The 26,570-nt window shown below is 42.5% G+C and overlaps 2 protein-coding genes across 5 annotated transcripts in view; one reads left to right on the forward strand and one right to left on the reverse strand.

The window, feature by feature from the left end:
- Positions 1-17,587, reverse strand: DYNLT2 (dynein light chain Tctex-type 2). The gene is made up of 4 exons (XM_042987560.1): positions 17,387-17,587; positions 5,434-5,640; positions 2,608-2,766; positions 1-267 (listed from the first exon to the last, which is right to left on the reverse strand). Exons 1-4 carry the CDS (start codon positions 17,492-17,494, stop codon positions 157-159), a joined length of 585 nt encoding a protein of 194 aa, XP_042843494.1. The 5' UTR covers positions 17,495-17,587; the 3' UTR covers positions 1-156.
- ERMARD (ER membrane associated RNA degradation) overlaps positions 17,260-26,570 on the forward strand; it is a 26,619-nt gene continuing 17,308 nt past the window's right edge. Inside the window, exons 1-8 of one of the 4 annotated variants that reach the window (XM_042987559.1) lie at positions 17,260-17,443; positions 19,059-19,135; positions 20,908-21,076; positions 21,586-21,725; positions 23,010-23,111; positions 23,628-23,717; positions 25,698-25,795; positions 26,216-26,352. In XM_042987559.1, the coding sequence (XP_042843493.1) occupies positions 19,064-19,135; positions 20,908-21,076; positions 21,586-21,725; positions 23,010-23,111; positions 23,628-23,717; positions 25,698-25,795; positions 26,216-26,352 (808 nt within the window). In that variant the 5' untranslated portion in view covers positions 17,260-17,443; positions 19,059-19,063. Of the gene's footprint in view, positions 17,444-17,672; positions 18,055-19,058; positions 19,136-20,907; positions 21,077-21,585; positions 21,726-23,009; positions 23,112-23,627; positions 23,718-25,697; positions 25,796-26,215; positions 26,353-26,570 lie in introns of those variants that run through there. The other 3 variants (XM_042987558.1, XM_007086986.2, XM_007086987.2) reach the window with 3 other exon arrangements.

The following is a 26,570-nucleotide window of genomic DNA, read 5'->3' on the forward strand; positions in this document are numbered from 1 at the left end:
TAAAGGTAAAAACAATCCAGCTTTTACTTGTTTGCTGTTAAAATGATACAATGAGGCTTCACCTGGAGGCCAAAGTGCAGGGAATCAACGCCTACTGTGAGGTTCACAGATCTACAGATGTCCTGTGTCTCGGCAAAGTTGAGGAGTAAACACTCCCTACTCACAATAAAGAGCAAACACCAGGGCCAAGGCCACGTACGTTTCCGTTTCATGTTTCGCAGCAACCCAGCTGTCCCATGCCACATCCCAGATCCATCTGCTGGCAACCTGGGACAGACCAATTGCAAAAGACCAACCTTAGACTGAACACGTTAAGAAACGATTTTTAAGTCTACACAAGTTTGATATATTTTTTTAAGATGCGTAAGTATCTTAGAAAGTGATATTTAAAAAGCAGTGTGTCCAATCCCCCCTTTCCTGAAGACTTCATAGTGATGCTTCCTGGGCCCCCTCTTCTTCCTGGAGCCAGTCCTATCTGACACAGAGACTCGACCTCAGCAGCGGGCGTCTGAGTGTCCGGGGCAAGAGCGGGAGCCCCTGAAAACCGGGTCTAAGACTTCTGCATACACTACTTCTCTGCTGTGTCATAGCCCGTCATACAGAATGTTCCTTTCCATCCTTACAATATTTTCCAGTGAAAGTCTGTCAGAACCTTGTTTTGAAATAAAGAAATGGCGTTGCTTATACAAGCTGGCTGCTGGAGAAAATTCTAAATCCTTTGCTTCGCTTACAAAGCCACACACAATTTGACTACGGCCTGCTTTTCCATGGCGGCTCTAAACGGCCACAAACCGGTCGTGTCTTCTCCCAGAGGGCGAGTCTATTTCCCCACCCCTCGAGTACGCGTGCGCCTTGGGACCAGCCGTGAGCAAAAGAACGCGATGGGTGACTTGGCAGCCCGGTTTCCAGAGGTCTTCTGCTCCAGCCTCCTCAGAGCACCGTGAGGAGACGTCCGCATAAGGAAACCCGCTCAGTCCCCTGGCCGGCGGTGGCTCCCGTGCAGGAGATCCCAGGTGCCCCAACCGATAGCCAGCGCCGGCCGGCAGACGCGAGGACGAGGCCAGCCTCTACCCACGGCCCAGCAAAGGGACCGGGGGCAGGGTGTCGGGAGACCAGCGGAGTCGCCAGGGAGCTGCCGGGGCGTCGGGGAGACCAGCAGGAAAACCCGGTACGGCAGCGGGGCTGCTCCGCAGAATGACGAGCAAACAAACAGCTGCCGTCTGGGGCTAAACCTGGGGCGGTGTGTTGTGTGGTGCTGATACACGTCACACTGGACCCCACCACCAAAACGTACTGCGAGCACACGGGGTATTAACAAGCACGCGGAGGTCCCCCTGCCTTAGCGTCTTCACACTCACGTTTTCTCCGCTTGCAAGTTCTTCTTCCGGGTCTCTGGCACAGCCGGTTTTCTCTTGTCATTCAGATTTTAGGGGGACTTCCCCGTCTCCAGACAACCCCAGCGGCCGCTCTGCCCTTCTATCAAAGTGTCCCACCTTAATTTTCTCTCGGGAGCACCTATCACCACCTAGGAGTATGTGGTGGCGTTCTCTTCTCGCCAGGAGCCAGGACCACGTCTGTCTTGCTGACTCTTGTGTGGCCAGAACCCCCCTGCCCTGCTTCCGGATACACTTCCCTCCGCCCGCGGTGCACTCATATGCCCAGCTGCCACACATTCACTCCTTCGTGGCCTAGAGGTGTGTATTTGCGTTCGTAACTGAGCACAACAGCCTTGCTGATTACCGAGGGCTCTGCACTGGAGACCGGGTTGAGGACCGTAACACGGCCCGTCTCGTGTAATCCTCAGAGCGGCTCCTGCCAGCAGGTGTATCACCCCCATTTCATAGATGAAGAGCCCAGGCCACGGGCTGTGATTGTCGCCGCCAGGGCTCATACGTAGGCCAACTGGACTCTGGCACCTATACGCTCCCCCGTCCACACTCTTTCATTTCCTTTTTTTAATTTTTTAACACTTTTTTTACATTTATTTATTTTTGAGAGACAGAGAGAGACAGATCACAAGTGGGGGAGGGGCAGAGAGAGAAGGAGACACAGAATCCAAAGCGGGCTCCGGGCTCCGAGCCGTCGGCACAGAGCCCGACCTGGAGCTTGAACCCACGAACCAAGAGATCATGACTTGAGCCGAAGTCGGACGCTCAACCGACGGAGCCCCCCAGGCACCCCGTACACTATTCCATTTCTTAAACTCCCATCTGCATTGCTTTCTTTCCTTGAGTGCAGTGAAAACTCCCCGAGAATCATAATCATGGACCATGTCTCATTCTCTTTTTCTCAGCACCTCACACCCATTAGTGCTCAAAATAAACTTACTGGCTAATTATCAAATGACATTAAATGGTCAAATTGGGTATGATCAAGGAACAGGATAGCCATACAATTTTGTAAATTATCAGTAGAAAATTGCCATTTCTGGGTTAGTACTTTTCAAATAATATGCAGTGAAGGAAGAGATAACACAATTATCCTTCTTAGAGACGCACCTCGGGGTCTTAAAGTGCCTTGGAGACAGGCATCACGGTAATTATCACATCACCACAGAGGAGACCTTAGAGCTCTAACTGATAGATGCTGGATCACTATAGTACTTACATTTATTGCCTGACCGGTCTTTTGAATAAATAATACTTTTATAATGAACTTGTAACGGTGGTACCCAAATTCTTTCACCGCTGACAATATGCGGTCTGCTAATTCAAGTGACAAATGAGAGAAGACTTTATCATCATATTTGACATCTTTAAGACTTTCCTTCAAAAAAATAGAAAAAATATTTTAATCTTCAAACCAAATATCTTCTACATAAAAATTCAAGAAAACATGTATCTAAAAAATACATGTAACTTAAAAAAAATACATGCATTCCTAACCAAATGATACGAAATGAATGTTGTGCTTACCAGTTTATTTCAATAACAATGTTGAATAAAATTTATTTTGGTTTTTAATTACATTCAATTGCTCTTCATCACCAACCCTCGGGCTGTAAGTTTTCCTTCACTGGATCACCCCATCAAACAGCAGGGAGACACAGGGGAATTTTAAAAGAATGCTTCTGGGAATTCTTAGGGTAGACAAAAGAAATCTTTCTATAATTTACATGTTTGTGAAAATTCAGACTTTAGTTTTCCTAAGGCTTGGGTTTCCTGGACCAGAGCCTGTACCCTGTGATCCCATCCTCCGTGGCCCATTTGCTGTGATCTCCATCCTCCACGGCCTGTTCTCTGTGATCCTGTCCTTCTCAGTCTTCCTGAATCGAAGCCACCTCTGCAACCCTTTCCCCATGGCTTCTCTGTGGACTCCCGGAGAGCACTGAGGAGATGGAAAGCTTCTGGCCATGCCTGCTGTGGATTAATCACAGCTGGGGAGACAGATGTGAGCCGTGAAGCACGAGGAGTTTCTACAAACCAGAAGCAGACTGGACCACCTCGTGAGCAGACTGCAGGCTTCTTTGACTGACTTTGACTGACTGATTCAGACCAATGAATTAACCACAGTTCTGGGTCCCGCCATAACAGATGAACTCCTACCAGCTAATTGTATAGGCAAGTAAAAACAAAGAGTTTTGAGTCCCTTCTAGAATGCTGCTGGACCTAAAACTGGGTGTAGAAGCATTCATTTCCCTTAGGCATTTGGCTGTGGCTCCATCTTTCTTTTCTTTTTTTTTTTTTTTTTATTTATTTTTAACGTTTATTTATTTTTGAGACAGAGAGAGACAGAGCATGAATGGGGGAGGGGCAGAGAGAGAGGGAGACACAGAACTGGAAGCAGGCTCCAGGCTCCGAGCTGTCAGCCCAGAGCCCGACGCGGGGCTCGAACTCACGGTCCGTGAGATCGTGACCTGAGCTGAAGTCCGACGCTCAACCGACTGAGCCACCCAGGCGCCCCGTGGCTCCATCTTTCAAACGCTTCGCAACATCCATTCTCTCTTCTGAATCTGCCCAACAGATCTCAGGCTTCGCCTCCCCAGATGCTGTTATTTAACGAGTAATGACTGTAATGAGTGCTTGCTATAGGAAGATGCCCGCAAGCTCCATCAGGAAACACTATTATTTCTGCATGTAGAACTATGTTGAATTTTCCATGAACCCAAGGGAAAATCCCTGGCCTCTTTATGACCCCTAGTCATCCACCTACATATCCAATCAGCTGTTTTAGGCCCCATCATGCTCAGTGCAATTCTGAAAATTATCCTATGTAAATACAATTTGAAATCAATAAGTCTGAACTTAGTCTATGTAGTAAGGCCAAGCAAGGGACACGTGATAATGTATACTTTCATGTCACAAATGCTTGCTGTTAATTAGATAGGAGAAGAAGACAATCAATAATTATTTTAATGTATCAAATTGAGTTGAATTTCTCTATTTCCCAAAGCCATGAGCCGTAATATCATTGCCAAATATCATCTGACAGTTATTAGTTTAGGTTAGAAATGTACCTGTCTATAGTAGTGGAGGGAGGTTAGAGTAGGCCTCCTAAATATTCTTCTGTATCAATAAAAGTTAATTCACTTCAAGAATTAATTTTGCTGTGATTAAAGGAGTACTAAATATTTATACAAAATAAATTAGAAACTTTCTTCCCAACAGCTAGCTCACATCAGTTGTTACTGAAGGAGTGTACCTTGTAAACTGGAGGGAAGGTACCTTTGAAACAAGGAATGGATCTGGGGTAGAATCAGGCTTGGTGGAATCCCACAGGGCAATCCGGCCATCAGAAGATGCCCGGGTGCCTGGTGCCCAGAACTAGATATCACAGATCAAAACGGGATTCAGAAAAACTGGTCCCTCAAACTTTCTGTAAGTAAAAAAAAAAAAAAAAAAAAAAATTTTGTCCTTTGTTAAGAAAAGTGATGAAGGAATTATCTTCATCTGAACAATGCAGCCTTCAGATACCAATACTAGTATAAATAATATTGGTCTTCATGTTAGTAATACAGTATTCAGTTCGTTACATTGAAGCAGCTATTTTGGACTAGTCTGGGAACAAGAGCCTGAGTTTCAAACAACGGTCTTAGAAGAACTTTAGATTCCGGCAAGTTTAAAGAAGAAAACCTACGCATCATTGGCGGCTGCCTGTCCTTAGACGTGTTAGTACACAGGAACCAACTTTCCACACATACACAGTGTGTTTTATTTAACTCATTCCTCCAAATACGGGCAAACGTGGAATGTAAGGGATAAATAATTTATGGATAATTAGGAGTTGAATGAAATAACAAAAGAATATTTCCTTTAAATCTAGCTCATAGCATCGATGTGAAGATTCTTGAGGATGAATACAAAGTACTTTCATATTTTCAGAGATAAATGCTACAAAAAGTCAGTGAGGGTAAATATACGGTCATAAAGCTTAACACAGTTTATCAAACCTCCGAAGCTTAGATATTGCTATCATATGTACTTATCAACCTACCTTTAATATCTGCTGGACTTTAGCTTCCACGGAATGAGCTTGGAATTTTTTCAATGGCTCCATTCTATATGAATTAGCAAACTTTAATTTTGCCAGGGCACTCTTCCATTCTTTACCTAAATCAGCAATTGAATCATCAAATGGAGGCTCTACATACTGAACATCATGCAATGATTCTCTCAGTCTTTCTCTCAAAATTTGCGCATACTGAAAAGAGGGGGGGAGAAGAAGAGAGAAAGATTATTTCTTAAATTGTAAAATGAAATTTTAGATTTAAGAACCCTAGTGCAATGGGACAAAGCTGACACAGACTTTGGAAATCCATTCTGACTTCCGTGATTAAGAGGTTGTTGAATCGTACATTTACTAATTCACTCCTGGCTATCGATTTGGTAAAAGGGAGAGAGAAAAAAGAATCTAGCTAGCTAGCTGTCATCCCTCTATTTATCTATAAACACGAACACATACGAACACAAATTTGCATACATATATTTAAAATATCCATGGAAGATACAAAGACCTGGAAAGAAGACAGGCTGCAGAGAGGGCAACTGGGTGGCTAGGAGACAGTCATGTAAAGAAAACTCAAGTTTTCTACCCTGAAGTTATGAAAATATTATCCTTTATTGTCTCCTTATAATTTTAATTATTTTAATTTTATTTAGTCGTCTTTGACTAATTAATACTATTATTTCCATAAGTCATTTGCATATTTATATAACATAACATTACATAAATCTTAAGTTGAAAAGAATGTATTGATTTGGTACATACGTTATTCTGTGCTTTTTCAACATTCATTCTGTGACATTCAACACTCCTTAAAGAAATATTTATTTGGTGCCTAATATGGTCCAGAGAAATGTCCTAGGCTCTGAAGTTACAGGGGTGAGCCTTATTGAAATAGCTAGGAATTAATTGTTCTGCTTGTGTTAATTCATAGTCAAGGCATCTGCATTTATGGAGTTATCCGTTTAGTGGAGAGGAGGGCTGATCGACAACTAAGAAGTATTTAGGAGGGGCGCCTGGGTGGCTCAGTCGGTTGAGCTTCCGACTTCAGCTCAGGTCAAGATCTCATGGTCTGTGAGTTCGAGCCCTGCGTCGGGCTCTGTGCTGACAGCTCAGAGCCCGGAGCCTGCTTCGGATTCTGTGTCTCCCTCTCTCTCTGATCCTCTGATCCCCCATTCATGCTCTGTCTCTCTCTGTCTCAAAAATAAATAAACATTAAAAAAAATAAATAATAATAAATAAAAAATAATAAAAAAAAGTATTTAGGAAAACAAGCTAACTTAAATAGTGGCAATTGCTATAAAATCACATGACTTGGTAGAAACTCCTGTGAAAGTCTATTTAGACTGAATGATCAGAGAAGGCCCCTCAGCCCCAAAAGAACAGGAAATAGAAAGGGCAGAGGCTTCAAGGCAAAAACTTAGTGTGCTCTAAGAGCGGGTTTGTGCTCGGTGTATCTCAAGTGTTCTGAACGAGGCAGAGTGGTGACACAATGAAGCTAGGAAGGCAACCAAGGAGTAAGTTGTGCAGCACTGAATAGAATGTGGTAAGGGCTTTGGATTTTATTCTCAGAACAGTGAGAAGCCGCTGGAAAAATTTAAGCCAGCAAGTGATATGTTCTAAATTACAGTTTTAAAAGGTCATTCTGGTGGTGTGGTGAGTGGATTACAGGGAGATCAGGGCCTGGATGAAGGTAATAACTTTACACTTTACAATGTTTTTAACAAATAATGTTAACTAAACAACTCCATAGATTTATAATCACTTTTCTAACCAGGCACATGGTTTGCTTTGACATTTATGTAAGAATTTGTATTTCCTGGGCACCCGTGGGGCTCAGTCGGTTAGGCTCCTGACTTGGTTTCTGCTCAAGTCATGATCTCACAGTTCGTGAGATTAAGCCCAACGTGGGGCTCTGTGCTGACAGCATGGAACCTGCCTGGGGTTCTCTCTTTCTCCCTCTCTTTCTGCCCCTCCCCTGATCTTGCTCTCTCTCTTCCTGTCTCTCAAAATAAATAAACTTTAAAGAAGAAAAAAAGAATTTTTACTTCCCGGAATTTTTTTATGTTAACACAAATCTTTCAATTTATTCTGAAGCATTTATTATTTTGGTGTTCTTTTGATGAGCCTTTAAGGTGACTTAAAAACACATTTTATGTTTTTAGGAATTGTTTTAATGTAGAATTACTGCTGCACCCAGCTATTAACCTTTTATTTATTTTAATGTTTATTACTTCTAGATTTTTCTAAATATATAATACAGGTCTACATATTTCTATCCTCCCTCCTCCTTTTCATATCTTACTGCAGAGGCCAATAGTTTAAAATGTATATATTAAAAATCACAATCCTGCGAGTATTGTGAGAGACTATTTATTCTCTACCACCGATGCTTCTATATGTGGCTGAAACTGGCACTGGAGCGACACTTCCCTTTCTGCGCCCCTCTGAGGGGGTTTATCTGCCTGGGCAGTTGGCGAGAGAAAGAACCTTTTCTTTTTTAGTTTAGTGTAGTCTTCCAGCTCTTCTCTTCACATCTGATTATAACAAGTACATATCATCTGTCTCACCACCGCATATATTTCATAGAGATAGGCCATCATCTTAGACATATGTCATTGTGCAGCTGTGCCGTGACTACTTGGGTAAGCTGATTTAATTTGAGTAGAAAGGTTACCATTTGCCGGCCTATTTTTCATCATTAATAGTTTGTTAATATGGTTATATGATTTTTGAATATTTAACCAACCTTGAATTCCTGGAAAAAACCTCGCTTAAACTTAATATACCATCATCATTATCATTATCATCATCATCATCATCATTTTATAGGATGTTTGTACCTTTGACGCCCTTCACCCATTTTTATTTTTAGATTTCACATATAGTGAGATCATTCAGTATTTGTCCGACTTATTTCACTTAGCCTAATGCTCTCAAGGTCCACACGCATTATTGCAAATGGCAAGATCTCATTCTTTTTTTATGGCTGATATATATATTTAGGTTGTTTTTATATGTTGACTATTGTAAATAATGCTGCAATAAATATAGGAATGCATGTATCTTTTAAAATTAGTGTTTTCATTTTCTTTGGACAAATACCCAGAAATGGAATTGCTGAATTGTATGGTAGTTCTACTTTTAATTTTTTGAGGAAACTCAACACTGTTTTGCATAGTGGCAGTAGCAATTTACATTCTTACCAACAGTGCAAGAGAACCCTCTTCTTTTCTCCACATCCTTGCCAACCCTTGTTGGAACCCTTTTCTCCACATCCTTGCCAACACTTGTTATCTCTTGTCTTTTTGACAATAGTCCATCTAAGGGGTGAGGTAACATCTCACTGTGCTTTTGATGTGCATTTTCCTGATAATTAGGGATTTTGAGCATTGTTTCACGTACTTGTTGGCCATCTATATGTCTTCTTTGGACAATACCTATGCAGATCTTCTGGCCATTTTTCAATTCAATTGCTAGATTTATTTGCTGTTGAGTTTAATGAGTTCTTTATATATTTTGGATACTAAACCTTATCAGATGTATGATTTGCAAATAATCTCTCCCATTCAGTAGGTTGCTTTTTCATTTTCTTGATTTCCTTTGCTGTGCATAAACTTTTTAGTTTGCTGTAGCCCCACCTTTTTATTTTTGCTTTGTTGCCTTTGCTTTCGGAGTTAGATCAAAAAATCATCACCAAGACCGATGTCAAGGAGTTTACTGCCTATGTTTTCTTTTTGTAGTTTTATGGTTTCAGGTCTTAATCTATTTTGAGTTTATTTTTGTGTACATGTAGGATAGTGGTCCAGTTTTCCCAACACCAACTACTGAAAAGACTGTCCTTTCCCCATTATATATTCTTGGCTCCTTTGTTATAATTATTATTTTTTTACTGTTTATTTATTTTTGAGAGACAGAGTGTGAATAGGGGAGGGGCAGAGAGAGAGGGAGACACAGAATCCGAAGCAGGCCTCTTAGCTGTCAGCACAGAGCTTGATGCGGGGCTCGAACCCACAAACTGTGAGATCATGGCCTGAGCCGAAGTCAGACACTTAACTGACTGAGCCACCCAGGTGCCCCTCCTTTGTTATAAATTAATTCACCATAAATGTGTGTGTTTATTTCTGGACTCTATTCTGTTCTATTGGCTTATGTGTCTGTTTACGCCAGTGCCATACTGTTTTGATTGTTATAGCTTCATAACACAGTTTGAAATCAGAAAGTGAGATGCTTCCAGCTTTGTTCTTCTTTCTCCATATTGCTTTGGATATTTAAGGTCTTTTGTGATTCCATACAAAATTTGGGATTACTTATTCTATGAAAAATGCCATTGGAATTTTATTAGGGATTGCACTGAATCTGTAGATTGCTTTGGGTAGTATGTACAATTTAATATTAATTCTTTCAATTCATGAACATTGAATATCTTTCCATTTACTTGTGTCTTCTTCAATTCCTTTCATCAGTGTCCTATAGTTTTCGCTGTAGAGGACTTTCACCTCCTTGGTTAAATTTAGCCCTAGATATTTTATTGTTTTTTATGCAGTTGTAAATGGGATTGTGTTCTTAATTTCTTTCTGATAGTTTGTGTATAGAAATGCAATCGATTTTTTGTACATTGATTTTGTATCCTGCAATTTTACTAAATTTGTTTATTAGTTCTAACAGTTGTTTGAGGGAGTCTTTAGGGTTTATAATATCATGTCACAAGCAAATAGTGACAGTTTTACTTTTTCCTTTCCTAATTTGGTTGCCTTTTCCTTCTTTCTCCTAATTTCTCTGGCTAGGATTTCCAATACAATGTTGAAGAAAAGTGGTGAGAGTGGGTGTCCTTATTTTATTCCTGGACTTAGAGGAAAAGCTTTTAGGTTTTCACCATTGAGCATCATGTTCACTGTGAGCTTGTCAGATATGACCTTTGTTATGATGAGGTATGTTCCCTCCATAACCACTTTGTTGAGTGTTTTTATGATAAGTGGAGATTGAGTTTTACTCACTGCTTTTACTGTTATTTATTGAGATGATAAGATTTTTATCCTTCATTTTGCTAACACACTATCTTGTACTGTTGGGGGTTTTGAACCACCTTTGCATCTCTGGAACAAATCCCACTTGATCATGGTGTATGATCCTTTTAATATATTGTAAAATTTAGTTTGCTAATATTTTGTTGAGGATTTTCGCATCTAACATTCATCATGTTTATTGGCCTGTAGTCTTCTGTGGTATCCTTGTATAGTTTTGGTATCAGGGTAATGTGGTCTCATGAAATTAGTTTGGATGTATTCCTCCTCTTTTATTCTCTTGAAGAATTTGAGGATATTGCTATTCATTCTTCTTTGAATGTTTAGAATTCATTAGTGAAGCCATCTGGCCCTGGACTTTTGTTTGTTGGGAGGCTTTGGTTTACTGATTCAATCTCCTTACTAGTAATTGCTCTGTTTGGATTTTTCAATTTTAGGAATTTATCCATTTTTTCCTGGGTTGTCAAGTTGTTGGCATATCTGGTAGTAATACTGGTAGTAATCTCTTATGATCCTTTGTATTTCTGTTGTAACAGTTGAAATGTCTCCTCTTTCATTCTGATTTTATTTGAGCCCTCTCCCTTTATTTCTTGGTGAATCTAGATAAAGGTTTGTCAATTTTATCTTTTCAATGAACAACTTCTTAATTTCACTGATCTTTTCTGTTGTCCTTTTAGTCTCCATTTACTTCTGCTCAAATATTTCCTCATTTCTACTAACTTTGGGTCTTTTTCCAGTCCTTGAAGTATAAAGCTAGATTGCTTATTTGAGATCTTTGTTTTTTGATATAGGCGTCTGTTATGAAACTCCCTCTTGGAAATGCTTTTGTTGCAGTCTATAAATTTTGGTATGTTGTATTTCCATTTTCATTTGTCACATGGAATTTGTAAACTTCTTTTAAACTTCATCAAAACTTCTCTTTTGATTTTTACATTGACACATTCGTTGTTCCCTAGAATATTTTTAATCCTCACGTATTGTTTTTGTTTTCTTGTTATAATTGACTTGTAGTTCCGTACCATTGTGGTTGGTAACAATGCTTCATATTTTAGTCTCCTTAAATTTATGAAGACTTATTTTGTGGCCTAACACGTGATAGGTCCTGGAGAGTGTTCCATATGTTCTTGAGAAGACTGTGTATTCTGCTTCTGGATGGAATGTTCTGTACATATCTGTTAAGTCCATCTGGTCTAATATGTCATTTAAGGCTGATGTTTCACTTTTTGTCTGAATAATCTACCCATTGATGTAAGTGGGGTGCTAAGGTCTCCTAATGCTATTGTATTGCTATTTCTCTGTTTATGTCTGTTAGTATTTGCTTTATGTACTTAGGGGCTCCTGTGTTAGGTACAATATATATATTGTGTCTTTCTTATATGTTGTTGTATTTAATTTACCAGAGTTTTGTTAAGAATTTTTGCATCTATGTTCATGAGGAATATTGGTTTGTTTTCATTATTCTGGTTTTGACAGCAAGGTAAATGCTGGCCTCATAGGGTGAATTGGGAAGAATTCCCTTCTCTTCATTTTTCCAGAACACTAGAATATTTGGCAAAAACTCACCATAAGAGCCATGTGGGCCTGGAGTTTTCTTTATGGAAAGGTTTTAAACAACACAGTCACTTTCTTTAACAGATATAGGGACTATTCAGGGTATCTATTATTTCTAGAGTGAGCTACAGTAGTTTGTCTATATATTAGTTTGCTAGACCTGCCATAACAAAATACCACAGACCAGGTAGCTTAAACAACAGAAATTTATTGGCGCACAATTCTGGAGGCTGGAAATGCAAGATCAAATTGCCAGCAGGATTGGTTTCTCCTATGGCCTCTCTCTTGCAGATGGCTGCTGTCTTGCTGCCTCCTCACACAGTTATTCTGTTGTGCATGCTTTGCCCTATGTATCTGTGCCCTCATCTTTTCTCAAAAGGACACAAGTGAGACTGGATTAGGGCATACCCTAACAGTCTCAATTTAACTTAGCTCTTTAAAAGCCTCATCTCCATATACCCTCACATCCTGAGGTACTGGGGATTAGGGCTTTAACATATGAATCCTAGGGGAACACAGTTCAACTCATAATTGTGTCTTCCAAGGAATTTGTGCATTTTATCCAAGTTGTTGAAATTAGGATCATAGATGTTTTTAGTATTTATGATCTTTTTAAAATGTTTATCGGGTCTGTAGTGATTCTTCTTTTTCATTCCTGGTATTGAGAATTGGTCTTTTTATTTTCTTTTCCTGATTAGTCTGGTTTAGCAAGGGTTGGCAAACTTTCTCTGTAAAGAGCCAGCTAGTAAATATTTATGCATTGTGGGCCAGCTGTGGTAGTTGCCACTGTTTCTCTTCTTCCAACTGTCCCCTTTCCTCCTCTGCATCCCCCATCTCCATCTATCCTTTTAAAATTACCTTTTAAAAATATACAAGCCATTCTTAGCTCATAGGCTGTACAAAAATAGGTAGCAAGCTAGATTTGACCTATAGGCTGTTGTTTGTCAACTTTTAGGCTGGAGGTTTATCAAGTTTATTGATCTTTCCAAAATATTTTTGGTTTCACTAATCTTCTTGTTTTCAGTTTGCTATTTCATCGACTTTCACTTTTTATTACCTCCTTACTTTTGTTTACTTTGAGTTTAGACTTGAAATTTTTCTAATATAGGTATTTAGGGCTACAAATTTCCCCAAGTACTGCTATAGGTACACCCTACAGTTTTTGAAATGTTGTATTTTCATTCAGTTGAAAATATTTTCTTTCATTTTCTTTTACCCTGGGTTATTCAGAAGTGTGTCATTTAATTTCCAGACAATTTACATTTTTCAATATACCTTTCTGTTAACGATTTCTGATTTATTCCATTATGGTCAAAGAACATACTTTGTATTACCTGAATCCTTTTAAAGTTATTGGGACTTGTTTCCTGTCCCAGGAGATATTCTTAGTGATGTTTCATGCACACTTTTTAAGTTTATTTATTTTGAGAGAAAGTTTGAGTGGAAAAGGGGCAGAGAGAGGAGAGAGGAAGAACCCCAAGCAGACTTCACACTCCCGGTGTGGAGCCCCATGTGGGGCTCAAATTCAGGAACCATGAAGTCATGACCTGAGCTGAAGTCAGTTGCTGAGCTCACTGAGCTAACCAGGTGCCCCTCATGTGCACTTCTAAAGAACATTTATTCAGCTGAGGTTGCATGGCGTATGTGTTAAAAGTGCACTAATACAAGTTATTGTTCCTTTATATTCTTTTATATCTTTATTAGTTTTTGTCTATTTGTTCCATCAATTATTGATAGAGATATTTATATTGAAATTTCCATCTGTAATTATGGATGTCAGTTTCTGTAAGGATACATGAAATTCTTGTTTCCTGTATTTCAAAGCTTTGACTTTAGGTGCAAAAAAACCTTAAGATTGTTAGGCCTTTCTGATGAATTGACTTTTCAACATTATGAAATGATTCCCTTTATCTCTTATAATATTGTTAGAAATGTATTTTGCTTGATACTAATACATGTACTCCAGTATTCTATTAGTCTTCACATGGTGTATCTCTTCCCATCCTTTCCTTAGTGTTTCTTGTAGACAATATATAGTTTCATCTTGCTTTCATAAGTAATCTGAATTTTAATTGGGGTATTTATAACATTTATACTTAATGTAATTATCATGGTTATGTTTAATCCTTGCTTTGCTTTTATTTTTGTAAAGATTTTAAGTAATCTCTACACCCAACATGGGGCTCAAACTTACAACCTCAAGATCAAGAGTCACGTGCTCTACCAACTGAGCTAGCCAGGTGCCCCTGTTTTTTAGGCTTTCCTTTAAGTATCTTTCATGATTCACCTGTTATCTGTTGGCCTAGTAACTTTATTGTTTCCCAGTGGTAGTTTTAGGCTTGATAGTATGTATCTTTATCAGTCTACTTTCAAGTCATATTATGCCACTTCACATACAGCAAGAGTCCTACAATGGAATATGCCCCCTCCTGCCAACTCTCTGGTCTTTGTGCTAGAATTGTCATGTATTTTACTTCTATAAATAAAATGTTTTGGGGGTACAAGCCCCAAAATATGTTATTCTGGATTTAATCAGCCAATAATCTTTTTTAAAAAAATGTTTATTTTTGGAGAGAGAGAGAGTGCACGAGCACATGCAAGCAGGGGAGTGGCAGAGAGGAGGACAGAGGATCTGAAGTGGGCTCTGCACTGACAGCAGAGTCTGACATGGGGCTCAGATTCATGAACTGTGAGATCACAGCCTGAGCCAAAGTCTGACTCTTGGCCAACTGAGCCACCCAGGCTCCCCACAGTAATACTGAAAAAAATATATTTACCTACATAGTTACCACTTTCAATGTTTTCTATTCTTTCATCTAGATATTTACATCTCTTATCATATTCCTTTTGCCTGAAGGATTTCCTTTCACATATCAGATAGCATAGGTCTGTTGGTGAATTTTTCATTTTCATATATCTGAAAAACCCATTATTTTGCCTCTGTTTTTGAAAAATATTTTCACTGGGTATAGAATTCAAGGTTGATGGTTCTTTCAACTTTAAAGATACTTTAAAGTAATGAAAGATGCTTCAGTGTTCTGGCTTGCATTGTTTCTGGTGAAAAACCTATTTTCATTTCATCATTCTTCAGTACTTAGAGTTTTCGGATTTTCTCCATTGCTGCCTTTAAATTATTAAATCATTGATTTTAAGCAGTTTGACTACTACATGTCTCAGCGTAATTTTCTTCCATGCTTCTTGTGCTTGAAGTTCACTGAGTTTCTTGGATTTGTGGGTTTATAGTTTTCATTAAGTTTGTCAATTTCTGATATTATATATATATTTTGTATCAGAAATTTCCCCACATCTCATTCTGTCTAATATATTTTCTTCAGGCCTTCTTTCTATTGCTGTCTTTAGGTTCACCAATCCTCTCTTCTGCAGTGTCCAATCTATTTCCATTCAGTGTATTCTACATCTCTGACATTGTTATTTTTCAACTGTAGGGTTTCATTTGGATTTCACATACTCAATTTTTTCTGTACATTTTTGCACATACAGAATGCATTAACTGTTTTATAACATGAATATTATATAACTGCTTTAATTTGATGAAAACTAATACAGTAATTTTTTCACAGTAACTACTTTAGAGATCTTTTATATTAATTCTGTCTTTGCCATTTGTCATTTCTGAGTGCTCTTACTGTTTCCTCTCACTTTAGGTTGTATTTTCCTGTTTCTTTGATAGTCTGCAAATATTTTATTGGACACAAGATTGTGTAAATTTCACCCTCATTTTTGGTGTGTACTTCTCCATTCCTTTGAGTTCTCTTGAGCTTTTTTCTAGCATGTAGTAACAGAAACAGTTTAATTCTCTGGAGGTTTGCTTTTGAGCTCTGATAGACCAGCCCAGAAAAATCTTGGAGTCTAGTGCTATTTCTTCTCCCAGTACTGAGACAATACGCTTCTCGGCACTCTAACCAACGTCCTATGGTTTTCCATGCTTACTGGGGGGAAACAAATGATTTTGTGGGAGTGCAAGGATTTTTTTTCTGCTCCCTTTGGTGGCTTTCTCTGGCCACAGGTGGCTTCCTTACCAGATGCACTGATGCACTAAGCTGAAGACTTGAGGAAAATCCTTTGCAGATCCTTGGGGCTGTTTGTACAGCTCATTCCTCTTCAATACTCTGCTCTGCACTCATACCAGCTTTATCTACCCGGCTCCCAAATCCTTCTCAGCTAAGCAAGACCTCTCCACAGGTGTGGGCTGCAATCCCTCATCAAGCAGTCAGGGGTAATCTTGGGGTTCACTGTTCCCGTTTCTCCCCCCCCCAGAGATCAGGATCCTGTCTTGCTTTACATCCCATCAATGGTAAAACCACGGTTTCATACATCTTGTGCTATTATCAGTAGTTTCTGGTAGGAGTAATTCCATGTTGGCTGCAAGCAGAAGTCCTTCATCAGAAATCTGTTTTATTTGCAGCCTGTGTTACGTGTCAGTTGGAAAAAAGAGGTATTATTAGCTCCCTACACCTCCCCAAAACAAAATCTGCATTTTGTTCTTTTCTATTAAGAGAATGCTTCTCTAGAGTAACTGCCATCTTTCCCCCCACAATATACTCAAGGGGTACAACTACACTGTACCGTTCACAGTGGCTTCCAACTGCAACGATCCCCTTGGGGATACAGCATGCGTGTGTGGTTTGAAAATGACAGATTCTAACGTGCTGAAAACTCACACCTCTACCATTTCTTCCTTATATATAATATGGGTCTTCTGATTCGGTTTTCCTTCTATCATCTTATCCCTTCACTAAGGAAGAATCTTTGCAATCACGTCTCTCCTGCATCCTGTCCATTTCGGCTCCCACGAAGTAGAAGAAACCGTTAGACAAGTAGACCAGCAGTCCCAGGACATAGGTTCCAGTCTCGGCTCTGTCATTACAGTTTTGTACTGTAAATGTTCTTTTCACTTTAGGTCTCAATACAAGATGGGAGTCTCGATTACAGTGATGGTACTCGGACTACGGTCTTCCAGAAATCCCGGTGTTATTCCACCAATACACTTGAATGGCATCTTCCATTAATTCCAGACAAGAAATTAATGGGCAGAATATTTTCAATTTAACTTTTTTTCCTCCCGTATGTCCCTCAAATACCGAGCCTGCTGCTGTTTCTTAAAACTCAAAACATCTCGTCGTGTGCTTGGCACACGCGCCACGTTTCCTTCCTTCCAGGCAGCGCGCACACACACGTGCCCGGCCGGACAACGGCCCTGGTCTGAGCGTGGCACTAACCACCCCGGCATCAGGCGTCCAGCGGAGCGTGGAGGGAGACGGCCGCTCCCGACACCCGCGCCGCGCCGCCGGCCACCGCACTCCGGGCCCCAGCGGGGGTCGGCGCAGCCCCGCCGTCCCCGCACTCACTGCCTCCTTCTCGAACATGCTGGGCCTCCTCTCCTTCCGAGGCTGCGGCGGCTGCAAGTGAGGGGCCGGGACGGCCGCCGACTTCCCGCCGTGACCTCCCTTCTCCATGCCGCCCGCTCGCCGCCACGCCCAGCGACCCGCCTCCGCCCTTCCCAAGCGCCTAGGCCGCGTCCCGCGAGAGCTCAAGTCGCGCGCCTGCGTCGCGCCAGCCGGAAGTGCGGCCGGGAGGGAGGGGCGGGGAGAGGCCAGCGTCATCTGGCGGCGCCGGCCGACAGGAGCCGGAAGTCCTGGAGGAGGAGCGGGGCGGGGGGAGGTGCGGTGCAGGTGCGCCCCCGAGCGCGCTGTGGGCGTGCCTGGTGCCCGCCTCGGTGCGGGCAGGAGGAGGTACAGCGTCGGCGGGAGCCCTCTGGCTGAGTGGGCCGTGGCCCGGCGCGTCCTCGGCCGGCGTCCCCGGGGCTCCGGCGGGTCTGCGCGCGCGCCGCCGCGGAAGCAGGTCGGCCTTGCCCGCCCCTCGTCCGCGACCAGACAGAAGATGGGCACCCGACTCTGACCCCGAAGACGCACCCCTTGCCCTCGTTCTTCTGAGCGCCGCCTCGACCCCCAGTTGTTCCAGGGGCGCAGTTCCCCGCACCTTGCAGGTCCCAGGCTGAAATTCGCGAATAGATAGTGTAAGAAATAATGTAGTATTCTGCTCGCGCGCGGGGACTCACAGGCTCCGAGACAGCAACAGCCACGTCTTTATGGATGCCTGGAGCCAGTGTCGTGCAAGCAGCACACGCCCATAACTTGTGTGTGTTCAGACTGTGGTCTCCATGCCCTAAAGGGAAGTTTGTGTAGTGCACGAAGTAATATGGGAAGCACTGTGTAGTAACTACCCTTGCAGTGGATACTTGAAATTGAAATTCCACGTTTTTAGGCCGTTTTGGTGACATTAAATAAATCGCAAAGGTCTCAATGGCTGTAGCACGGATTGTATGGGGTTGCCCCACAGGGTTTTGTTTTCTGCCCTCCTGCAGTGAAATATAAAACGTCTATCATCACTTTTAGCGATAGCTACTTTTTGAGTACAATGTGCTAGACGCTTTTCAAGTATTATCTCTAAGTACTGCAGCGCAGAAGATGATAATACCCTGCACCATTTACAGTTAGAACGGAGGCCCAGAATACTAACGTTTTCAAGGCAAGAGGGACAACCAGTAAGGAGGAATCCAAATTTAAGTCTTTGTAGCCCCTGAGCATAGGCCATTTGCGCTACCCCATACTTGCTCTGGACAAGACACTGATGTTTCCAAGAGTAATGGTATGGGTGCATGCACACGCACACATGCAGGGTTTCTGGCTTCTAATGGGAGGACAGGCTTGTTTGTAACTGTAATATACAGGAAAATGTATTTAATTGTCACAAGTGACAAAATATGGCAGTATGTAATATTTCTTGATTTGAAGTGGGATTTTTGTTTCTTAATTAACGTGAGGTCCTTAATTGTACGAGAGAGTATGTGCTTGAAAGTTAACATAAAAGCCAACTTCTATAATTGTGTCTTGGTAGGGGGTAGGATATTGTTATTCCCAAAAGCTGAAGGTTGTAGGAACTTGAAGATGAGCCCCGGTAGACTCCACGTAGGATGAGCCCTCGTTCAGTTAACTCTTTGTGTACGTTTGCGGTGCGCAGGGGCCATGCTGTGTCCTGGGGGTACGACTCGTAGAAGACCTGACCTTGGTGCTGTAGGATACGACAGTCTGGGGCAGGTACGTTGATCGGGTGACTACAGCCAGAAGAGAAGATATTTCTTAAGACTTCTGTTGCCATCCGGGGCCTGCAGTGGTGGCGTAGATGGGGTCTTGTGCAAAAATATTTGTCTGCTACTGGTCACTCCAGAACTATATAGCTCATTCCTTTAGATTTCAAATGCTTTTCTAAAAATGCAAGGAGTCCTTTTTCATACGACAGTAATCCTTTAGGGTTTTATTTCTGTATCATTTAGGTGACAAACCACACTAGTTTTTGAACTAAGAGTATTTAATAAAGAGTTAACAAGGTATAGAATTGTTATAAAAAGAATAAAGAGAGATCTCTAAAAGAATTGTGGAGGTGGTAACCACAGGAAGCAGTCACTACCTGTTGCACTCTGAGAACTAAGGGAAGTGTTGGAATTTTAAAACTTGGGAGCTGGGAGGAAGGTCCCACCTAGTGAAGCTGGGATCTCTAAGGAAGAGGGGGTGCCTCTCAGCTACTTGGAGGGTCTGGCAATTCTGGGAAGCGGACCTTTGACGAGCAGATACCGGACAGGTGGTGGTGGTCTGCTGGGGGCACGGTGATGCAGCTGGGCCCGCAGGTGCCGGGGGAACCTCAGACCGGATCCAGCTGCTGGAGCAGGAGGCGCTGCCACTGCCTCGGAGAAGCTCAAAGGAACAGAAAGTGGACAGGAAGGCCCAGGCTGTGGGAGCAGGTCCCCTGTTGGTCCTGTCTCGCGGCGCCTGTCATCCCTCATTGGCTGAGTAGAGTGTGGTGTGTAGGGTCATGGCATCGCTGGTTATTTGGTGCGCGTTTCTTGGGCGATACCCGAATTGCTAGGGCCTGTGGAAGAGGGGTTGACAGGTGGGGCTGAGAGTGGGAGGTGAAACTGGGGAGCAGGAGGGGCGAACGGGCGACACTGGATAGGGGCCGGCGTCCAGTCTAGGGAGTGCCAGGGCTTAATCCCTGATGTTAGGACAGACACCCCTTAACTTGATGCATCAAATAAAGACCCCAGGATAATTTTAGCCGCAGAGTGTGACTCCTTTGCAGGGTTATAGAATGATGTTAGTGTAATGTGGGGATAATGCTGAGGATTTTGGTTTTGCTTGATCCCTCATGGAAAACCAGTGTGGTTTGCTGCTTTTTACACCATATCAAGAGTCAGAGGCAAGCTTTTTACTTGTGATTTAGTTCGTTATGCTTGATTTTCTGCCTTTCCATTCCCCATTGAAAAAAATTGCTCATTTTGATAGCTGTGAGATAGTATAGGAAGGCAGATGTGCTGAGCTTTGTAAACTCATGTCTTAAATATTATTAATAATTTCAAACCTTCAACATTTATTTGAAAACATGTATGTAAGCTATCTTTAATTAATATTTAACCACATTTTGGGGTGCTTGGGTGGCTCAGTTGGTTAAGTGTCCGGCTTCAGCTTTGGCTTCGGCCCAGGTCATGATGGCGTGGTCTGTGACTTCGAACCACACGTCGGGCTCTGCGCTGACAGCTCCGAGCCTGGAGCCTGCTTCGGATTCTGTGTCTCCCTCTCTTTCTGCCCCTCCCCTGCTCACGTGCGTGTGCTCGCTCGCTCTGTCTCTCTCTGAAAGAATAAGTAAACATTAAAAAAATATTTAATCATGTTTAATGATACAGCTCTCACCATAGCCAGAAAGTATGTTAACAGTAGCTATACCTGGATACAGAATAGGATTTCCTCGTGACTTGAATATATAATTGATATTATTCCATTTTTACTTGTTGAATAGTGTCTTCTTTGTATTTCAGATGCTGTTAGAAGATCCTATTGCCACTTGTCTTTCTCCCTCAGTCTATGATATGATCTGTAAATTCGGGTTTGAAGTCAGAGAAACTTGTGATATCAATAGCATTGTAACTGAGAGGGGTGAAGTATGTTGGAAGACAATCACAGACTGCGTGATTTATACGGAATCAGGTCTGTATGTTCTCTGTGCCCCAGGCATCTGTCCGTACTGTTCCATTGAATGTGTCTTGCCTGTAAAATTTCCCTAAACCCTACTGGCAGTGTATTTTTCTTTTATTATCAGATAAGTGCTATGTAACTTATTTCCAGCAACAACTGAGTATCTTTATTGTGAATTTAATTATAAACTGGTTGTTGACTTTGTGGAAACTTCATAATAAAAACGTTTTTTCTTTGATGATTTAGGCATTTTCTTTTTTAATTTTTTAAGGTTATTCATTTTGAGAGAGAAAAGAGTAGGGGCAGAGAGAGTGGGGAGAGAGAATCCCAAGTAGGTTCCACGCCATGAGCGTTGAGCCCGAGGTGGGGCTCGAACGCCTGTATTGTGAGATCATGGCCTGAGCTGAAATCAGGAGTCGGACACTTAACCAACGGAGCCACCCAGGCGCCCCGACAATTTAGGCATTTCCATCACAGAATGTGAAACTGTGATACTAACACTTGTTTCCTTCTCCTTGAAGCCCAGAGTCTGGATTACCCCGGAAGTGTGAGGCTGCTGGGCCCCGTGTGTGAGGCCGTCCACTCACATTTGTTATCTCTGACCAAGGAGCGGTTTGAAATCTGTTATACACCGTGGCTGCAGTGGACAGCTTTTCCAGAGGTTTGGCTTACAAACAGTCTTTAGAAATAGAAGACTTCACAGATTCTACTTAGAGGCCCTCATTACCTGCTAACTTTAAAGGGGTCCCCTCATCCTCTAGCCTTCACCTGTGAAAAGGGAAAACTTGGCCTGAGCTGAGAAGCACATCCTGTGAACAAAGGAAGTTTTTGGATGCATTATCCGTATTGGGGGCTGGGGAGGTAGTTAGGCACATGGGTGCTGGTCCTGGGACAGACGAGAATGGACCGCTCCAGAACAAAAGACCTTGCGGACAGACAGTACGGTGTTGTTGAGACAGTGGGACAAGGAAATGGGGTGGGATGCTTGGTTTGCTGAGGGTGAATCAAAGGGGGGAGGGGTAGTTTGGGGCCACGAAGTTTGGGTTGGTTTCTTGGTTGGTTCAAACCAGCCATTCCAGCTGGCACGTTAAATGTCCACAACAGAGCAGTGGCTCTACAATGTCTAGATCTAAGATACTTAGAGTTTTCTGATGTGGAGTAGATGGGTCACTGCTTCTCCCCTTTTCTTGGCTCTTAAGGGACAGGTTTTGTTTTTGTTTTTTTTTTAAGAACTAATCAAAATAGGAAATAAGGTTTAGGTCAAGATATTTGACTTTTTATGACAGATTTATTGCTTTCGATAAACATTTAAGTGAAGAAAAAACTTTTGAAAAACTTCTAACGTATTAAACATTTTTTTGATCTTTTAGATATTATTGTAGTCGAGCCTTGAACAGCACAGGGGAGCCCCGTGGCACCCCATGACACAGATTTTTAATATTTTTCTTTTTGAATGATTATAGAATCAAACATTGATGTCTTCATTGATGTAGGGGTGGTCACCCCCTGTCCAGTTGAAAATCTGCACGTAACTTTTGACTCCGTCAAAACTTAACCACTAACAGCCTACTCTTGACCAGAAGCCTTACTGGTAGCATAAGCAGTCGATTACCACATGTTTTGTATGTTTTATGATTTATATACCGTATTCTTACAACAAAGTAAGTTAGAGAAAAGTTACTAAGAAAATCATGAAGAAAAAAACACACTTACAATACTATATTTATGGAAAAAAAAATCCACATCTAAGTGGACCTGTGGAGTTCAAACCCCACGTTCAGGGTTCAACTGTATGTTTATGTAGAAAATGTTTACCTATACCAAAAAAGTCATAAAAATATACTAGTTGAAACCTTTAGAAGTTTGAATTTCATTAATACTATTGTTACTTTGAGTAATATTTCTTGTTGAGCGCTAATTCTAATGTATGTCCTACTCTCAACAGTTATTTCCTGAAATACTTGATGCTTTGGAAAGCCTTCAATCTCCCGCTATTTCTCTTAGCTTAATGAAACTGACAGCATGTCTAGAACGGGCTTTGGGTGATGTAAGTGTGAGAACTCTTTCTTTGTTGGTTTAGTAAAGTATCTGAATGAACATAAAACTTTTACAGCTGTATTTAGATTTCTTGACTTTAATTACTGGTTTTCTATTAAATGTAATCATTTAACACAGATGTTTGTTTATTTATTTTGAGAGTGAGAGAGAGAGAGAGAGAGAGCGCGCACGAACATGACTGGGGGAGGGGCAGACAGAAGGAGACACAGAATCCAAAGCAGCCTCTAGGCTCCAGGCTGTCAACACAGAGCCCCACGCGGGGCTCAAACTCACAAACCTTGAGACCGTGACCTGAGCTGAAGTCGGATGCCTAACCGACTGAGCCCCAGGCGCCCCATGACAGATTTTTAATATTTTTCTTTTTGAATGATTATGGAATCAAACATTGATGTCTTCAGTGCTTTTCTCCCCTCATTTGCACAATCAGTGACTTTATGGGTGAGTTTTTTCTTCACATTTTTTGTCTCATAATGGGACTGTAATACAATTCTTGTTTGATTTTTAGGTATTTTTACTGAATGGGAAGGAATGTCCTTTTCTTTTAAGAGATCTGCTTGCATCTAAGGAGCTTGCTCAGGTCTTTGGGCAGTCTGTGGTAAGTTTGTTCGTCTAAAACTGGGAGAGTAGGCACAACACAAAACAGTTCGTGTTAGCTGTACTTTTGTGCCTTAAAAATTGATGCTGCGTTAGGAAAAAATTATGTCAATAATTAAATCATACGTTCCTTTCCCACCGCCCCTTTCAAAATTGCCACTTTTCCAGCCACTTTTCCACCTCTCTCTCAGCCTGAGTCTCAGTGCAGAATAGCCTCTGGTTGACGAGCCAGAGTTGCTGAGCTGGGCGGTATTGTCCTCGGGCTGACAACCTGCAGTGTGGTGCCTCTGGTGTCATGAGCCGTGGGGCCACCAGGTGGACAGCTTGAACTCCGTCGCTTTCATTAATTTTATATTAAGAATTACAGTAACTTATTCTAGAATACAAGTTTAACCATTTAAAGAGTGATATACTTTTATCCTAAAATCTCAGTATTTTTAATGTGTGGGAATTTATACCCTTTGCAACTGCTCAGACTTTAGGGTGAAAAAACATTAGGTGCCAACTGAAAAACATGCAGAGCTATTTACTTTTTCAAAATCTTCTGCAGGCCGCGTGACCCAAGTTGTTTAAGACTAATGAGTAACCTTTAGGCAACTGTTGAAGCAGGGTCAGGGTGAAGGGGAGAGCCAGGGTAGCGTCCCGCAGAGAGTGGAGCCCGCCAAGCCCGGAAGGTGTTTCAAATGATCGTGTAACATGTTACGAGCTCTAATATGTTATTTGGGGGGTAAGAAATCTGTTTCCAGTAAAGCTCTCCCACTTTACAGTGGTTCCTTGTCGCTGAAAGATCGTTTTCTTTAGCGGAGAAGGTGAGGTAAAGAAAAGTACAAAATTCTCGTTGTTACACTGAGTCCTGAAACAGATCCCGTGGTCTGGGGCTGTGTCCTTGTCTGCCTGGTTGCTGGTGGCCTTCCCTGCCCGCAGCCACGCCCAGCGCCTCTCGGGTCCACCTGCTCGTTGGCTTGTGTGTTTCTGATGGCCCAGGTGGTGTGAACAACTCATTAAAGTTAGTATCAAGTTAAAAACGAATGTAGCGGAATGAATATCATCGTGATTACCAATATTAGCTACGAATATTAAAGGCGTAAGGACTGATGTGAGCAGGAGGTGTCTGGAGTCGCACGGAAGAGCCAGTTTGCGGGCGACCCCTCTTTATACCTCCCCGGCTCACCCTGCCTTTGAGAGAACGTGACGGGGGGTCTGTTTCCGCCTCCGCCAGGAGGCTTTCAGTCCTTTCCCGAGTCTTCTGGATGCTCACCCTTCTTTCTCGTGTGGCCCGCTTTTGAGTTGAGTGTCTGCGTATCTTCCCTTTCTCCTGACTCTGTTCCAAGCATGGCGTTCCAAGCCCAGAGGCAGCCCACAGACGTGTGTGGCTCTTGCATTCTGATGAGCAGGAACCCCGTCAGGGGCGTCTTGACCGTATGCGCGGAGGGACAGAGGCAGGTGAGGCTTCAGGTCAGACAGCGAGGTTGGGGAGTCCTGGGATGGGAGCCTCAGTGGTCCGGCCCCCTCACGGGGTCTGCTTCCTGGAGTTTACCGCGCGAGCACACGCTACTTTCTGTGAGGTTTCTGTTCACCGGGTGGTTTTATTTGGTCTAGATAGGAGGCAGGCTTGATGTCCAGTAGGAAAGCTGCGGAGCCTAGGACAGATCCCATCCCCCTTTGTAGTTCTGGGTTCCCCGAGGCCTTGGTTTCACCTCTCTATGCTGTACTTCTCATTTGCAGAGTGGGGATAATAGTCGTGCCTTCCCAGAGGTTGTTGGGAGCGTGAATGAGCAATAAATACGCACAAAATGTGTCTGATATCTCACGTGCCCAGCAAATGTTGTTTGCGTGTTACTACTGTTACTGCTACTCCTGTTTAGCCAAAGCCCTGGGTCTGTTCTCAAGAAGAAAGCAAACCTCTTCCCACTGTATGTTATATTGGTTTGTCCAGTAGTTATGCAACCGTTCAGTAATTTGCTGTTCCTAACCTGGTCAGATGGACGTACTGAAAGTCTTCCTTGGATCTCCACGCGGGCTCAATCTGCGTAACATCCTGTGGCATGGGTTTGCGTCCCCTCACGAAGTCCCTCCGAAGTACGTTGGTGATGAAGTCATTTTCTCGCTCCTTTAGTGCACTAAGAGTTTGTTTGTCTTGAATTTCCCGTGAGTGTATTTTGGAAAAGATGAGAGTTTTGAAGCGGGAATTTGAAGATAAAACGGGGTGGACGAACACCTGGGGTGGTGACGGGGTTGGGACTCCGCTGCCATCCACCCCAAGGGCAGTTCTGAGGGTGGGCCTGACGGAAGCGGTGGGGTGGCTCCTGAGTCTGCCAGACATTGGCTCCCCCCCACCCCGCCTCCCGCCATTGCATTAGCTTAATCCCTGCCTCGAGGGGGACCTCCCTGCGATTTAATGATAGTTTGCTTTTTTAATTTTAAGCTTGTTCTTTGACAGTAGAGCTCTTTATGTGGATGGCGGTTCATTTTCTAACGTGCTATGGTGTTGCGCACTAGATACTGTTCGATGATGACGCTGTTGACAGCGGGCTTGGGTCAGCTGCTAAAGAGTTACTTGCGACAAACTAAATTCGCGTTGGTGCACCGACCTTTCAGAGCTCTTCCAGACCTTGAGGATTTGGCCGTTTTCCCAGGCAAGTACTACGCTCCCCATTTGTCCTGGATGTGTCTTCGTACAGATACGTATAAAGTCATTAAGTAGCACGGGGACTTGAACCCTGTAGGTGGACTGTTATTCTCCAGAGGCGAGATGCCTTCAAAAGTTGCATGAAGAACCTCTTAAATTTGCTACGTAAAACCTTCCCTGGGTACCTGGGGACTCAGTCGGGATCCGACTCTTGATTTCAGCTCA

Source organism: Panthera tigris, chromosome B2, assembly GCF_018350195.1.
Source record: "Panthera tigris isolate Pti1 chromosome B2, P.tigris_Pti1_mat1.1, whole genome shotgun sequence".
NCBI classification, from domain to species: domain Eukaryota; kingdom Metazoa; phylum Chordata; class Mammalia; order Carnivora; family Felidae; genus Panthera; species Panthera tigris.

Bases quoted from the DNA above. Each gene is read 5' to 3' on its own strand.
- DYNLT2 (XM_042987560.1), bottom strand. From the start codon at position 17,494: ATGGAGAAGGGAGGTCACGGCGGGAAGTCGGCGGCCGTCCCGGCCCCT. The intron at 2,767-5,433 runs GTAGGTTGATAA...ATTTTTTTGAAG, and splicing joins AAGTCCAGCAGATATTAAAG to GAAAGTCTTAAAGATGTCAA. The intron at 268-2,607 runs GTAAGTACTATA...GGTCTGTCCCAG, and splicing joins AGACCGGTCAGGCAATAAAT to GTTGCCAGCAGATGGATCTG.